Source organism: Accipiter gentilis, chromosome 20 (assembly GCF_929443795.1).
Source record: "Accipiter gentilis chromosome 20, bAccGen1.1, whole genome shotgun sequence".
In the NCBI taxonomy this organism is placed as follows: domain Eukaryota; kingdom Metazoa; phylum Chordata; class Aves; order Accipitriformes; family Accipitridae; genus Astur; species Astur gentilis.
This window is the reverse complement of record NC_064899.1, coordinates 4,516,218-4,533,560: the sequence shown is the minus strand read 5'-3', so window position 1 is coordinate 4,533,560 and position 17,343 is coordinate 4,516,218. Positions and strand designations below refer to the sequence as shown.

At 40.1% G+C, this 17,343-nt stretch overlaps 1 protein-coding gene across 1 annotated transcript in view; it reads left to right on the top strand.

Annotated features, from left to right (window-relative positions):
* The first annotated feature begins 922 nt into the window (after nucleotides 1-922).
* Nucleotides 923-17,343, top strand: part of MARCHF11 (membrane associated ring-CH-type finger 11) — a 31,567-nt gene continuing 15,146 nt past the window's right edge. The window contains exons 1-2 of the mRNA XM_049823858.1: nucleotides 923-1,302; nucleotides 2,418-2,573. Of these exons, the coding sequence (XP_049679815.1) occupies nucleotides 1,039-1,302; nucleotides 2,418-2,573 (420 nt within the window). The 5' untranslated portion in view covers nucleotides 923-1,038. The remainder of the gene's footprint in view (nucleotides 1,303-2,417; nucleotides 2,574-17,343) is intronic.

Sequence of the window (17,343 nt, the reverse complement as noted above, 5' to 3'; positions counted from 1 at the left end):
TCATCTTGAGACTACATATGAAGCAGCCAATGGAGAAGACGGGTGATTTCATCACGCTTTGAATCTAAATGTGGCTGTGGAAGAGCATATGGCTTCACAATTGCTTTCTGATTTTTTTTTTCTTTCTCTTTCCCTGAGCAGACAGTCGGCGTCGTTTTCACGAGATGAATGCGCGCTGGTGTTATACTTGATGCTGAAATTCACACATGCTTTCCTTTAGCAGCCTCAGCCAAACTTCAAAGAATTCCTAACCGCTGTGGGTTTGCTTTTTTTTTTTTTTTTTTTTTTTTTTTTTTTTTTTTTGAAGGCATTTGAACATGATGCTTTTAGCAGATTTAATTTCGAAAATGAGGTGATGTAATGGATTTGAAAAAAGAAAAAGGGGGGGGGGGGGGGAGCCACAAAAGACTAGGAGGACCGCTGTTTCGCACCCAAAGAACAACTGTTGAACATTCGTTCCGTTGAGCTTTCGCAAGTGCAATCTCCCGCAACGAAGAACCCAATAAAGCAAAAATAAAGATCTGTCAGCGTCCCTTAAAAGGCCTGGGTCCTTCGCAGGGCTGCCGGGGCCGAGGAGAAGGAAAACCAAGCTGCCACGACTCGGGGCCGGGGCCTTAAGCCCCCTGCCCCCGGCGGGGCGGCAGCCGTTGGGGCTGTGAGGGAAGCCGCTGCTGAGGGGAGGGACGAAAAAGGCGGGAGGCGCCCGGGCCAGGGGAAGGCGTTTGGGGCGGGGGAGGGGGGGGGAGGGCGGGTTGCCTGAGGAGAGGCGGCGGTTGTGGTGACTGAGTCGGGCCGCCCCGCTCCGCCCCGCCGCCTCCGGACCCACGCACAGGCGCTCACCCACGCACACCCCCGCCCCACGCGTTCCCTCACAGGCACACAGCCGCCGCTCCGGAGCCGGCTGGCGGAACGTCGGCGGAGGGGAGGCGGCGGCCGCCGCGGGTCACCTTCCTTCGCGGCAGCCAGAAGGGCGGCCTCGCCGCCATCCCTCCCTCCCTCCCTCCCTCCCTCACCGGGCGGTGAGCGGGCGCCCCGGGCATGAGCTGCGCCGGGGGGAGCGTGGTCGTCCCTCCCGGGGAACCGGGGGAGGCGAGCGGGGACGGCCCGGAGGAGGGAGAGAGCGGCGGCCCCAGCGGCGGCGAGGGCCGGAGGGGCGGCTCGGAAAGCGGCCGCGCCGAGGCGGCGGCCGCCGCCGGCGACAAACCCGAGACCCGTTCGGTGTGCAGCAGCGAGAGCGGCAGCGGCAGCCACCCCGGCGGGGCCGGCCCCATCTGCAAGATCTGCTTCCAGGGCCCCGAGCAGGTGAGGAGACGAGAGGAGAAGAGAGCGCGGCGGGCGAGCGGCTTCCCCCCCCAGCCCCGCCGCGCTCAGCGCCAGCCGGACCGACCGACTCATCCCCTCAGACCCGACCGCCCCCAGCCCCGCTCCCGGGGGCGGCAGGCGGCGGGGAGCGGGCAGGGCTGGGCGGCGGGAACCGATCAGCACCGGGGACAGGGCTCGGGAGCCGCCCGCCCGGCGGAGGAGCGGCGGGAGTGGGCTGTCTGCTGCCGGGGGAGGCGGGGGGGAAGGGGCACGGGCGAGCCTCGGCTGCCCAGCGAGGTGGTTGTGACCGACGGCCGGGGAAAAGCTCTAGGAAAAGTGGGAGGTTTGCTTGCGCTCTCGGACATCTTCTTGCCGTCACGATCGCTGGCTCTCCGGAGGGTCGGGGGCTTGAAGCGATGCGAATTTCTCAGGTTTCTGTTAGGCTGTCGAATGAGAGTGTTAGCTTACCGGTGATGGTGAGAAGACTGCCGAGTGTCTTGTCTGGCATTACCGGACACAGTGTCGGCAATGGATCCGTAACTAGCATTTTATAGCTTGTCGTGTAGTTTAGCTTAAAAAAAAAAAAAAAAATCTCTCCGAGGAAAGAAGAGAACAGCCCATTTACATAATACAGAAATATGTGAACTACCGGGGGAAGTGCTCAGCTCCCTTATTTGAGGTCCTGCCCGAGAGCTGGCTAGCTGGACAGCGCAGAGCCCTGCTCCAAGAGTACGGTCCTCTCTGACGTCACCCACTTCTTTCCTAGTGATGACTGCAAATAACTGTTGGAGAAATGCGTTTAACCGCTTTTGGTACCATTTGAGGTATTTGAAAGGGCTAATGCTACTGCCGTTTGATGCACAGTAATCTTTCACTTGTTTCACGTATGTACGTACACATGCGTTGACAGTTATCTGGCTTCGTCTCGTTAGAAGCACCGAGGTGGTTTTAAGACAGTTTAATTGTTGAGTATTTTTGTAGCCAAAAATACACGCTTTTTCACATACTGAAGTCAAGACCAGTTCATCGTTACAGACCTGTAAATGTTTTGGTATTGAGTATACATGTCCGGAAAAGATTCCCTTAAAATTAATGTTTCTGTGTTGCCTTTTCAGGGTGAATTGTTAAATCCTTGCCGCTGCGATGGGTCAGTACGATACACGCATCAGCTTTGCCTGTTAAAGTGGATAAGTGAAAGAGGGTCATGGACCTGTGAACTCTGCTGTTACAGATACCATGTTATAGCAATTAAAATGAAAAAGCCTTGCCAGGTAATTTGTTTGTTTGTTTTTAAAAATATGTCTTTCCAGTCATTTTTAAAAACAAAATGATTCGTACGTTTATTTCAAGGTTTTGGGAAAATACAGCAGAAGAGCCTATCTGCTTCACCAGTTAGCACTTGCACCCACCCAAAGTTAGTTTTTAAGACCAGTTACCTATTAAAATGTGCAGTCATTTGATTCAGTTACATTCTTCTAGCTTTGGGCTTGCCATAGAAATGGTCTTCAGAGGTTGTTAAATTCTGTAATTAGACGAGTCACACTGTGACATGACGGAACAACTTGGATCCCACTGGTTCACTTTCTAAACTTTAAACAGGTCTTTATAGTTTGTTAAAGACTCAGTCAAAGGTTGATGTCATTCATTCTTCAAGCCTGGGGTCCAGAGGAGAGAGGCAAAGACAACTTGTGTTGCCTGTGTATTCATCTACTGTAAAAAAGTGAAAGGAGGTGACTTTTCAGTCTCAGCACAATCCAGAGTAGCAGAACGCTCTTTAAGTTTTGTCCACCAATAGCTGCTCCAGAAGCTGAAATGTGCAGCCGCATTTTTCACAGCTCCCTTTTATCAGCATCACAACATGCAGCTGGAAGTTAGGATATTACAGTGGTAGCATGTTCAGGGAGAGGGGAGGGGAAACTCAACGCTTCAGCAGATCTGTTAGGGAAGCCTTAATACCACTTTGCATATCAGAATTCCTTAGAGGCTTAGAATTGCATCCTAGAAATTGTATTTCATAACATCTGAGGAACACATTTAGTAAGATAATTGCATCTTTTTTTAGTTTTGATCCTATGAGCTCAGAGATGATGGAGCTCTCAAAGGCCAGATCACTCAGGTCATTTTTCTGTGCCTGAGTTTGATTGGAGTTTTATAGAAAAGACATGCTTGGATGGTAATGGCAGTTGTGTGAGCGTGATAAGCATTCCTTGGATGCAAGGATATCTGGAGTATTTGCTTACAGCCATTCAGATTAGGTGCAGGTACTTTCAGAGGCAGTTATGACTTCAAGTTTTTTCTTTATGAATCCACAAAGGAAACTTTTTGATAAGCTTTCCTGGATAGAACCTTTACGATGTAAAAAAGCAATGGATTTGTAAAACGCTTCAGAAAATGAAGGTGGTAGATTCTGTTTCTACATAGACTTTATCTGGTGATTTGGCATGGGATTCTGTTTGATCCTTTGGCTTTTTTTAACCTTTTAAAAATCTTTATTTCCTGTATATCCACAGCAGTCTCATCCTTTTCCTAGCAAAGGTTATATTAGCAACAGTTTGCAATGACAGTCTCTGAAAATAGTTGTTTGACAGCAAAGACATGACACGGTTGCCTGCATCTAGTACTCTTTGAGATGTCCTAAAATATCTACACAGGATAGCAGATGTGACACAACTTTTGAGAGACTCTGGAACTGCAGCTGGAGGCCAAGCTGGGTATTAAAAGACACCTGAAATGTTGCTAGACACCTATCTGTGGACAAGAGAATCAAGCCCCAGTTTGAAGAAGAACTGTTCAATTTCTGTGGAAAACAGAAGGAAAGAAGAAAGAAAGTGTCAGCAGGTGACACAGTAGACAGCAAAGTTTGGCCGAGCTACAAGTGAGGTAGAAAGAAACTGAAGAGCCAAAAGTTAAATGCCATTCTCTTCATGAGTTATGGCACTTTTTTGGGGGGGTAGGAGGGGCAAATAGTTTCATGTTTCTCCTTCAATAGCTTAAAAAATGCTTGATTTATTCTTAACCCCGTCTTTCGTTTTTTACAGAAATTATTTAAGTCTGTCCTTTTTTATTCTTGACAAAATAGCATACAAAAAGATTTCATGGAGTTGCATACTCAAAGTATATAGTTAGACATACATTCCTGGGGTCAAACTCCTGACACCCAAAAGGTCACTCATCTCTTTGGAGGGACGCAGTAGTACCTTTCTCATTCTCTTACACTGAGTATTCCTCTCATAGTTACAGAATCTAAAAGGAAGTCTCAAAAGTGCAGTCATCTGTGTATTTTTATAAGGGTGATCAGTATTCAGATGCCCTCACTCCTCTCCCATATTCCTGAGTATAATAGTATCAGCCATTTTTAACAGCTGTCTTGGTTGTATTTGAAGCTGTCTTGGTTTAAGCTTTCGGGCAGGTTCTGAATAATTTGCTTGACTACACAAAAGCCTTTTTTAAGGTAACTTTTTGGTCAGGTTTGGTAAAAAGCTAAGGGCTAGACCATTTCAATACAGAAGTAGTTTACAATGTCTTCACTGAGGTAGCTAATGTACTTAGAAGTTCCCAAGCAAGCAAGACTTCTTGCATTACGTTAGATACAGTATTGGACAGGAGTAGTTCGCTCTCTCTACAACTAGTGGTCTACCTCAGTCCCTGTTCTCAGAATTGTCTCTACCAGTCATTTACTTATTAGATCTGTGTAGGCAGTGTCATAAGAGAGAAAAAGGATGCTATTTACCAAAATAACTTTTTCTCAAGTGAATTGTCTATGCAGATTTACACCAGCTCCTCAGGTTTACTTCTACCTCATGTATTTATGGAATGTAACAATGCGTAGGGAGTCAAGATGTAGGAGATTTTTCTATGTTTTCTTCCAGAACATTGGAATAGATGTAAATACTCCATTTAATATCTAACATTTTCTGTGGTTTCTGTTGCTTCATGGCAGGGAAAGTAATCCCAAAGGGGGGCCTCTTTGGAGGCAGTACATTCAAGGAACAAAATTTACTATGGTAAGTGACTATTCCAATAGAAATTTTTCCAGTGTCACTTTGTATATTTCAGCAACTACTATTTAATCCACTTTTAAGAACTCAATCCTGGAAACACATAGACTTTTAATATAGGAACAGATCTTAAAACATAAAAATTAACAAATTAACCAATGGGCTAACAGTGGAAGATGAGCACACGAACAAGTTGATGGCGTTTGATACGGTGTCTCACAGAGAAATGCAAATTTGGATTTTTGTCAGTATCCTTCTCAGGATCATATCAGAAAGATGTATTTAACCTTGCACTAGTCCATTAATGAAAGCACGTGTTCATGTTGCTGGACTTGCTCTGTGTGGGGGCGTGGAATATGATTCAATATTAGGCAAGGTTATGTTAATAACTAGAAAGCCCCCCCAAACTATAATGAGGGGAGGTGGAACAAATATTGCTTTAGGCAGGGAGTTTTGGAAGGTTTTTGAAACAGCTTAAAAAGGAGGGAGAAGATTTCAATGTCTGATTTGGAAATAAAACCCACTTAGAATTACATTTTAGATTAACAAAGGAAGCACAAGCAGAAATATTTTTCACATTGGTTTGTTAAACTTTATAATTTGTACAGATTTTCTTCCTAAAGGAAATATAAACAGATTGCTTTATTTTTTATTGGTGCTATTTAATTATTAAGCTGTTAGAAAATTAGTTCACTAGACTTGCAGTTAAGTGTGAGTGTATCTTGGAGAATGTCAGTTCTCTTGTGAGATTCAGAAATGATGTTTAAAAGTGGAATATAGTCATGCAAAGGTTGAGAAAATACTCTTTGGTGCCAAAACCCATCATTTCTATAAAAGTGACCAACAAAGATATTTAGAGCTTTTTCTAGACTGTTAACTCTACTCTGTCATACACTAGTATTATGTTAGATATTAAATATATCCTGTGCTTCTCTTCATTAAAACCTTATATTCTGGTACTTTAGGTGAACTGGACCTATTCCAAAAGTGATACAGTAGATTGGTGTGGCAATTTAAAAGCTAATTGCATGGCAATTCAACACTTTTTCTGACATCAGAAAAATCACAAACCAGTTATTTAAAAAAAAAAATTTTCTTAATTGCTAAGTCTGATTTCTTAATATAGACAAAAAATTCAGGTTGTACTTAATATTTAAGCAAGTTTGTAGTTACTGGAGGTGGACTATGGCTCGTGAGTTGCGTGGTTTTCAGTGGCTCGAATTGTGACTATTAACACGTCTTGTTAATGTGAGTAGTCCTCACTCATTTGAATAATCTCACTGGCATCAATTAGATCAGCATGAGCAAGACTGTATAGCAGACTGCATGTATGTATATGCATGTTATATTATAAAGTGCAAAAGTCAATTACTTCAGATACTTCAATATGGAGGCCAGTGTCCAGAAAAAATGTGTAGTAAACGTTTAGTAAAAGTTATGGCTAATGACTATGCTCAGCTGGATAAAAACCTTTACTTTTTGTAGGCATAACTGAGAAGGGGAGAGGGAGAAGGCTCAAATCTCCAGCTGTGCTTTTTAAACCAGACTATGTACTAGCAACAATCTACCAATGTTACTGCCGTTACATTGCCTGTAACGAAGAACCAGGAGGATACATTGTGCTATTCAGTATGTGAACACACACAAAGAACAAGAAGAATTGTCCCAATTTTGGACAATTTACAAAGGAGTTGGAACAAGAAGTAAGGGACAAGTCTATGGGGATATGTAAAACCAGCGGGCTCTGTATACTAACCGTTTTAACTCTCATTGAGTTTTTGGCATGTCAGATGGGATGAGTTTTAGGATGCCTCTTGAAACGAAAATAATGAAGCTTTGCAGGCACCCTTTGTATGTGAAGGCAGTGTGGAAGGGCTGTTAGAAAAGAAAACATTTGGCTGAGATAGGTATCATGAACTGAACAGAGATGAGATTCAATGTCTGAGTAGTCATTAGAAGGTTATTAATATGTCAGTAAAAGCCTGGAAGGACTTCAGAATTCAAGTCAAGTCTTTTTTATCTGATGTGATGGGGAAGAGAGGAACTAGCATAGCAGAGAAAGAAGGGCAGTAACATGATCAAAGTAGTGGACTAAAAAAATTGTATTTGAAGGAGTCTTGTGGTCGATGAGAAAATTACATTTGTCATGAGCTTAAAAGCTGTGTTATAGTAATTGAGACATAGGATGAAAGTGATGATAAGAAATGATTTTTTTTATATATATGAATAGTCTTAGATATGCTACATAGAAAGCACCTGCAAGTTTTAGAAATATTGTGAGCAGGAAGATCCGAATAGTTATTTAAATTTAAGACAATTCCTGGGGTTGGTGGACAAATCCATAGTGCTTGAGAAAGGTTGGGACATGAAAATCCTGGAGATTTTAATGACCTTAAATCTATGGTAAGTTCTGTACAAAAGGTGCAGACAAATATTTTAGTTTTGACAGGAGAGAGAAGTCTGAATCAGAAAAGTAGATCTGTCAGTCACCAGCATAGATACAGTAGTTGTACTTCTCACACTCTTTCTTCTGCTAAGCATCTAATTTGGGCACTTCTAGGGAGAATTTAGTAGACTAGATAGACCTTTTGATTTGATATACTCTGAGTTGTTTCAGTGGCATGCACTGGGTAGATGCTGGTGATTATGAACAATTCTAAGTGGTGTGGTTAATGAGTTTAGAAACAAAAGGATAGCAGGGCTGTTGGAGAAGCCAGTGGTGTCAAAGCTGGGGTTTTTTTCTGTGGTGGGAAAGGCAAAATATATATCCTGTGTACTTTCTGGGAAAGGTCTGAATGTAAATGAGAGACTGAAAAACAGAATTGGGATAAGTGAGTGGATCAGGAGGAAGGACAAAATTATGTCACTGCTGCAAAGTAGAGAGATTATAGAAGAGAGGACAGTAAAAATTTCACCACTGACAGAAAGGACAGAAATACAAAAATAGAAGGCATCAGAGAGGAAATGTCAAGGGGATAGTGAATTTTGTGTTGTATTATGTTTTATTTGTTTTCTTGTAATTAGTGCACAGAGGGACTCAGAGATAAAAGGCGCAGAGAGTTGGAAAATAAAGGCAGCAAAAAGGTGTGGAGACAAAAGTCAGTTAAGCTTGAGAATTGCGTTTGGTTAGCCATTCAAATGAGAGAACAAATTTGTCATGGAGCAAGTGAGCAGGCCACTGGTGCACTACTAGCATCCTAGGAGGAAAATACGTGGCTGTTAGCATACAGAGCTGAAGGAGCACAAGATGGACATTACAGTGAAAAGGAGGAACAAAACTGGAGAGGCTTTAGAAGGATGGAGAGAATTGGTGACTAATGACAGGTAAGAGGTAACAGGGGTTTGGAAGAATCATCAGTACCAATGATCTGGTACCATGACTACCATGAAAGTCATGAAATAATGAAGAATAATATGTGAACAAATGAACTGATTCTATCACAGTGATATCACAGTGATAGTTGAGTAGGGATAAAGAAGAACTAATAAAAAAAGACTAGATATAGACCCAGATGAAAAGCTAATCAAAGCAAGGAATGGCCGTTTATTGACTACAAACACTGAAGCGTATTTGTAAGTCCAATGAGGAGAGATGATACTTATCTTTGAGATCAGAGCAGTCATCAACACGGGACCTGAAGCCATCAGGAAGGAACATGGGAGATTATAAAGAGAGTCAAGAATTGAAATTAGAAGGATGAAGTAGATGGGGGTTAAGTGCACAGAAAATAGAAGCTTGAAAGAGTGGAAGGAGATTGATTTTGTTTTAGAAAAGAACTGAGAGTGAGGAAGAAGGGGGGAGATATAGGTCAGAACTGCCAAAACCTGGAAACCAACTGTTTGAAACCTATGATTCAGTTCAGAAACTTGGATATTCCTAGTCTAGTCAGGATTTTGACATTGTATGGCAAAAATTATGCTTTCTCTCTGGTTGGAATAGATCAAGATTGAAGCGGTGATCTAGAAGGTGTAGTTAATATTTGGGATTTTGCTACAATGGTTGGATTGCCACCAGGAAACACTTGAGATCTACTTTCCTGATTCTCTGTGCATTCACGCTTTGCTAGATGGAATATTTGGTCAAAGTTGGCATCTCAACTGATAGAACTCAAGAAATCTGTTGCTCTTGTCAGAGCATCAGCTACAGCATGCAGGGAGATAGACAAGCCACTCTGGTGCTGACATTTGTCTATTTAAGATAGGGGATTATCAGTAAAAAAATAGATTAGGCAGAGAAATGGTGATTATCGCATAGAGAACGATTTTGTACTAACATGTGGGTAGTGATTGTACACTAGTTCTATTGTGTTCAGGCAGTTCTGTTGGACTTCTAAAGTGTACACTAAGGTAATCAAGTACCTACACAAAATAAATAAAACAGAGCATGTTTTTAAAAAAGAATAGCATTAAAGGTATGTGGGTGTGTGCCCCTCATATGTTACTCTTTTATTTCCTGTAGCTTATTAAAAAAGCAGTTGTTTTCTTGTTTTATTTTGTGAAATGCATAAATTGTGCTCAGGGCAGTTTGCTTGAATGGTGTGAAACAACAGTTAGTGCAATGTAAACTGTGAGCTGTACTTGGAAATAAAATTTTACTTACAAATGTCATCCTGATCTAGTGGTAAGATATATATAGATATAGATTTAAAGAGTGTCATTATCTTGGTTTATTAAATAGTGGGTTAACTATTTCAAGGCAAAAAGGTGGATTCCTTTGAGTCTAAGATTTTCATGGGTCAAAATGACTAGCATGAGACATACTGCCAGGTTGTTTTTCAGGGGAAATATCTTGAATAAATGTTATTACTAGAATTATAAGCATAAATTACATATTTACAACAGATTCCATTAGCAAAATACATCCCAAAGTAAAAGGCAGCATGAATGGGAATCAGGATTGCTACATATACATAGTTACTGCCATTTTAAATGCTTGGGATATCTAAGTAAACAATGCAAGGCTTAAGATATGGTGTGAGACCTGCATTTAGGAACCTTTGAGTTACTGGGTTTTGTCATTTTGTCTGTTTGATTGGGTATTTTCCCAGTAGCTTGATCTTCTAGCCTAGAATTTATGAAATTTATTTAGTGATGAAGATCTGTGAGTTTTTCAAAAACAAATTCTTGTCTTTTTTGTCTTGCGTCCAAATTCCTGATTATTCAGGTCTTTAATTCCTATCAACAGAGATTAGTGAAAAACATTGTAACCAAGTACTGGTTGTTTCAGGATGGTTCTTCTATTTCTTAATATGAAAATCTTGTTAATAAATGATAGTGTACTGCTTTTATACCTCTTGTCTATGACTCCTTAGCTCATGCTTATTTGGCAATGTAAGTAGCCTGCCCTGAGCACCAAATACTGTCACAACCTCCTGACTTCTCTACCAGTCATGCTATGTCAACTGTGAAGTGCCACTGTAGTTCTTTCCACAACTGAAATTTGTCAAAGAAAATTTTATGAAATTCATTTTGAAACTTCCTTTGAATGCTTCTTGGTTTCAGATGTTGGTCAGTTTGCACTGAAGTCTTCAGTGCTTCATCCAAGTGACCAGCAGTCATGCTAACTTACTTCTTTCTTAAATTGTTCAACTGGGGAGACAGCTTTTGCACCTATTGCACTTAGATTTTTTTTAATTTTAAAAAATTTGTTCCATACATAGATGCAAATTGGATGTTCGGTATTCAGACTGAAGTCTCTTTCCTACTGCTTCAGCTATGTGCAGAGGACAGCCCCTGCCTCCTTTCATGCCAACAGTGCAATAGTGAAAGAACAATTTGACCTCAGTTCTGTTGAAGTACTCGTCTGAGTCAGGGCACCCTCATTGTGAGTTTTGCTGGCATGCCTCTTTTCCCATAGGGTTCTTTGCTTTTTGTTGTAATTTATTTCATCTTTCCTTTTTATTTTCTTTATTTCTACATTTCTTTTTCTTGCTAATTTTGTTTACATCTCAGTGAAGCTGATGAAGAGTGAGTATTCCAGTTTTGGGCACATGCTGTTTCCTTTCCCCTTGTTATAACACACACACACCCCCCACCCCCACCCCACCCCCATTTTTCATATTTCTCTGCCAGCATCTTCCTTCCAGGGCAGTATTAAACTTTGCCATTTCTGTGACAAGCATATTCCTGGTACAGGAATACACCATATTGACACCCACACAAACTGTATTATTGGATGGAGCCTATTTCCTGAGCTAAGGCTCATTTTTCTTGTCTTTTATGGCTAAAGGACAGATATAAGAAAAAAACCAATTCCTTAGTAGTTTCAGAAAATCCTGAACCTTACCATCAAGATTAAATACTTGCTAACTTCATGTGTATTTAGCTACTCTGCTAACACTGGAAGAAGATTATTCCAAGCACTACGAGGACCTTAAAAAAAGGCAAATTCCATAACTGTGTCTGGAAAAAATGAGAGTAAACATCAGTACGCCTTCTCTTCTTTCATGCTAAGGAAACTCTCTCTGCTCACTGGGCAAGAACAGACAGACAGAGAGTCTACTTCTTAATGGAATGCTTTATGTTTCTCTCATTGCTATTATCTGAACAATCTGCAATTTACAATCTACTATAACTTGTGGTTAGTCCCAGCACATTGTGTTCCTCCTTGGATGACTAAATTCTGCATCTCAATTTCAGGGCTGCTGTTTCATAGGAGGAAAGCAATATGACATGTTTTACTTGAAGCAATCGGCATAACAGGTGATGTAAGATCACTGGTTCACATCAGAATAACAGGAATAGAATACAGGAGTCTTACACTTGGCAGCGTTTTCCTGCACTTGCAACACTGTTCTCCACATAACCTCCTTCTTTTGTGACCACAAGAGTCATGAGAAGATCCTATCATTTGATGTCACCTTCCAAAAAGGACACTTTGCCTGTATTTAAATGTACAATGACTAAAAATCCTCCTGAGACTTAATAAAGAGGGTCACTTCCTCCTCAAGCAGCATTTACAGAGTATGGTGTATCATCTTATTGCTTTCTGAATGCTTGCACCAAATAGAAATTTGATTAATTACTGATGCCTTTTGATATCTGTCAAACTTAAGGGAAAGATCTTCATATGATCCACTACTGAGTATAAGGAGAGGGACCATCAAATCCATCTTGGGGATTTCAAAATCCTCTACTACAGCCTCTCCTTTCCTTCCTATAGCCTTGGGTAAAAGATCCAGAAACTATGTGAATTGCTGGTTATTCTAGGGAAATGTGTCTACTTCAGTTTTTCTCCAATGAGAATTGATACAGTTACCATGTACTTGAATGTGTTTAGAAAATTGTGGAAAATCTGCTGTGTATTCACTGGGAAGAGTTTATGGCTCTGTGGATTTTAGAAGCTTAACTTTCCTCTGGGCCTTTCTCTCGTGCTTTTGTAGATCTCGCTGATATAATTGCTGTGAACCTAGCCACAGCAATTAGGACTTACAAGAGCTAAGGACTTCAGTCTTCCAGCCTAGACTATTTCAGAAGAGAAAGTAGTTTCAGTAGTTTAAAGTTACTCTTAGATGTCTTAGTGTTTATCATGTGACACAAGTGAATCTTTGTCTTCATTGTACAATCTCATGCATCAGGTCCTCATGCTAACCTCCAAAAGGTTCCTTTCTTCCTTGTTTGGGTTCAGAGGTACAGGCTTCAAGTCTGTTTACTTCAAAATCACCTAGCATTTCCACAGTGCTGTGTCCTCTGACCCTGAATCAACATATATGAAGTGTGAATAAGAAGCCATGTCTTTGTCCCAGTGCCACTCTCTTCTTTTTCATCTTTCGCTAACTTTGCTGATGAATTGGCTGTGTTATCTAAGTACTGAACCATTGTTGCCTCTGACATATGAATCCCTAAGGATGTGACCCTTGGTTATGACATTAAATTTGTGGCTATTTTTCTACTCCCCACAGTAACTATGCTGACTATTCCTTTTCCAGTATTGTGACAGAAGTCAGGAAGATTCTTGGGATAGAGACCTGCTTCAGGAGGAGTTACACTGTCCTTTTGTTTAATTCTGATAATCAAGACCTAATTCCATTCACTTTAGGGGAATCATAGAATCACAGAATCATAGGATGGTTTGGGTTGGAAGGGACCTTAAAGATCATCTAGTTCCAGCCCCCCTGCCATGGGCAGGGACACTTTCCACTAGACCAGGTTGCTCAAAGCCCCATCCAGCCTGGTCTTGAACACTTCCAGGGATACACATAAACTTGAAAAGTGACAATTTGCAGAAAAGTAAGTAGTTCTTTGATAAGTGTGTTTTTCATATGGACGGCATGTACTTACCTTTCATTCTCTTAGGTGCTTCTTATATTTGAGAGAAACTGAGGGTATTTTTATTTTTATTTTTATTTCTGTATTTGTACTGCAAGAGATGGTACATGGGTTACGTGTAAGTCATATAAGTACCATTAAGCCAAGAACAATTTATAGCTTAGGGATTTTCAAACACAATGATACAAATGGATATTACAGTTTTTGATACGATAACCATTGCTTCTTGCAGCACTATGAATGCTGATGCACAATATAGCAAGTAAGTCAGAAAGCTGGGTATTTCCAGTGTTCAAAAGCATCTGTTATATTGTGCAATTTAATGTAATTACTCCAAGGGATTTCAGACATATTCATGATACCGTTAGAGAGAAATACAGGCGTTCCGGTGTAGTGTATACTATAAGGGCAACTATTTTCTTTTTTTACAGATAGGGCTATCATATTTGATGATATTTAGTATCTAAATTGCCGCTTTCTGTAATTAAGCACTACATCTTATACGTTTTCAGATCTTAAAAATAGAGTCTTATAAGTAACTGGGTGATCAAAACCATGGCTACCCCAAACTATTAGAAAAAATTTGATTACCAGTTCAAACAACAGTACCTACTAGTTTGTAGTTGTGATTATGAGGAAGTACCTGAAAAAACTAAGGCAACTGACTTTTTAAATTTTGCTGTTTATTAGATTTTTAAATTAATAACTTAATAATTAAAATAATAATTATTAATAATTTTAGTAAGCATACATTAAATTAGTTCTTATAAATGTATTGTGCATCTTTTTATATCAAGTTTTAATTATTATACATAATATGCAATATATAAAACAATTAAATAAGTTAATTCTTCCATTAGGCCAAATTTTCAAGCAGTATGTTATTTACCATGTTCATTTGCAGAGTCTAAAATTTTAGTATTATGACTAAATTGTCTTCAAGTGAATATTTATTGCTAACTTAATTGATTACAGAATCAATCTAATTGATTTGCTAATCTAATAAATGACATTCTAATTGACTTTTAGAGCAGGCTCTGCCAGATTTTGTACAAGGAGAACCCAGGATTATCTTCTTCATGATTACACGCTAGTAGGTAATCCCTTGGTATTCTTACCATCCTGCCTTGTAACCTTTGCCCAAGATACACATCATCTTGCTTAGGGATTACACAAAGCAACAACCTTATCTCTAAACTCAGGGCATGTTTCTTTAGTCTTTTTGTTGCCCTCAAAATCCAAAGTTTCCCTTGTTTTGTATCTTAGAAGCACACGAAATCAGGATTGTCTCTTCCCTCATGTTGTGCATGAAAATTCTGATCCCATTCTGTGAATTAGTTTTTGTTCAGGGCCAAAAAGGCCAGCAGGCAATACTCGTGCTCAGTTGTTTTCTGGTGAGGTTGTACCCTTCACTGCTGAAACACATTATTGCCATATAGCAATAGGAGGAAAACTGGACAGTGAAGGCGCTTCTTCAGATCCTGCGCCTAACCAAGGGTACGGAGTTGTTTTGTGCCAGAACTGTTATGAAGTCCCTGATTCTCAGCTGTGAATAATGTTGCTGCGGGATGCAGGGGAATCCAGTGACAACAGATGGTGATGCGCTACTTGATTTCATGTCTTTGGATTCATAGACTGCCTAGAAGCTGATAGTGGAGAGCAGTAAATACTGTGTACTTTAAACAAAATGTTGGTAATTGATGTTTTACAACTTCTTAACTGTGCTTATCCAATTGAATTTGTTTGTACATCTATATTCTTTGGCTCCATCATCTAACTATCATTTTATGTTGTGCCTGGATTGGAAAAACACATTAATACTTAGCATTTTCTACCCCTTTTACAGTACTTAAATGCTGTAGAAGAGTTCTCTTTCAGTCTTCTTTCAGTAAACTGGGAACTTCGAACTCTAAAATTCCACTTATATGGCATTTCTTCCACCTTCACATCATTTATGTGATTCTTTTCCAGGAAAGGCCTTTCCATGGCCTCTTTTTCAGCATCCGGAACCCACTGAGATAGGCCAGTGTCAGAAATAGTTCCTGAGGCTTTGTACCATACTAAAAGCATCTCCCTACTCATCCCTATGGAGGTGATGTGAATAGAGGAATCGATTTCATTTGCTTTCTTTTTGGTTCAGTGAACATCTATGTATTGTATGGGAACTGGAAGTGTTCCAATAAATTACTTGGAAGGAGTTCTACTATTGAATATCCTGAATACCATGTAAATCTCAGTTGTTAAAATAGTATCTTTAGAGATGGAAGTTTAAAAACTTGCTTTAACTCAGGTGAACAATGGGTTTGAGTTAAAATCTCTCACAAGGGAATGCACCAACCATTAGGGTGTAGAATAGTCTCAGATAAACCCTCTGTGTTTCCACTTGTACAGGTTGTAAAAATTATTTAATTATTCTTAGAGTCAAAAAGACAGAGAAGGACTAGCCAGCACTTTTGGAAAGTCTAGCTAGCAGATGAAATGTGGGTTTCAGTAAATGAACTGGAATTAATACTTGGATACTTTCTATAAGATAGACAAGAAGACATCAACAGAAATGATCAAGAACAGATGATCCCTCTATATACTGACTGGCGGCCAGGGCATTTTTGTGGAAGGGGCTTCTTCTGTCCCTCCACGCTGAGCAATTTTTTACACATCTTTGCTGAGTACATTAAAATCATAATGAGCCTCACAATCTTAGTCTTATGCTCAGCATCTTTTTAAATTAAAATTATTCAACACTTCTAGCTAGTATTTACAAATAGTTCCTTTCCCAGCAGAGAAGGAAAATGCAACTCCAGAACCCTTTTTGATACCGTCTGTTTGTGTCCAAAGAGAAGTAGAGAGTTGTATAGGCAAAACATGGTTAACCCTCCTAAGTGACTACATGTCATGAAAATTGTTAATACCTCCTTCACACACCTGGTTTATAATCTTGCTGAGACTTACTTCCTATGAGTAATTAGAATAAATGGGGGGTTTTTGTCAGTGTTCTTCCAGGAGTGTGGACCTATCCATAACATGACAGTCTATGCTTGACCTAAGTTTTCAGTTTAATTTGCAGATCATCTTTAAGTTGCAGAGAAAGCAACAACCATGGCAGGCTTTAATTTGCTCCATTCATTCATATTTAATTTTCAGATAATGCTATCAAGAGGTTGCAATGAAACTTGGTATTTCCAATAAACCTGCAGCAGAAATTGAGCAGTTGTTCAAAATACTGATGAACTAAGACACTAAGCTAAATTTAATTGGTTAGAGTCTCATATGAGTCAAAAGCTGACTTGAGAATAATTCACTTTAACTTTACATATTTCTCACAGATATATCTCTACAACACACCATGACTTTTTAAGTATTCTGTGATATATGTATTTTGGGCAGAATGTGATCCTGGTGGATTGACAGGCAATTCTTCATAAAAAGCAGAAATCAGGAATTAGAAAAAAATACTACTTGGTACAAATAGGACATTTCGCAGGTGTCATATTTCTGTTTCATATGCTTGTAGGTGTTGAGAATACTGTATTAGTTACTGGAATGATTCCTGGTTCAAGTATGCTCATTAATAAAGGGCCTGCCTTTCTTTTGAGACTGGATAAAATTACAATCCTTATTTTAATAGACAGGAGAATTAACACACAGGATTAATATCCTTGTTTTAAATGACAGGAGTTGATGTTTCCAGAAACTCTGAATGCCTCAAAGTGGAGAGGGAGTTCACCTCCGTGTACCGTTAAAACTAAATACCCACTTTCTGACTCCAAGAGAGTGA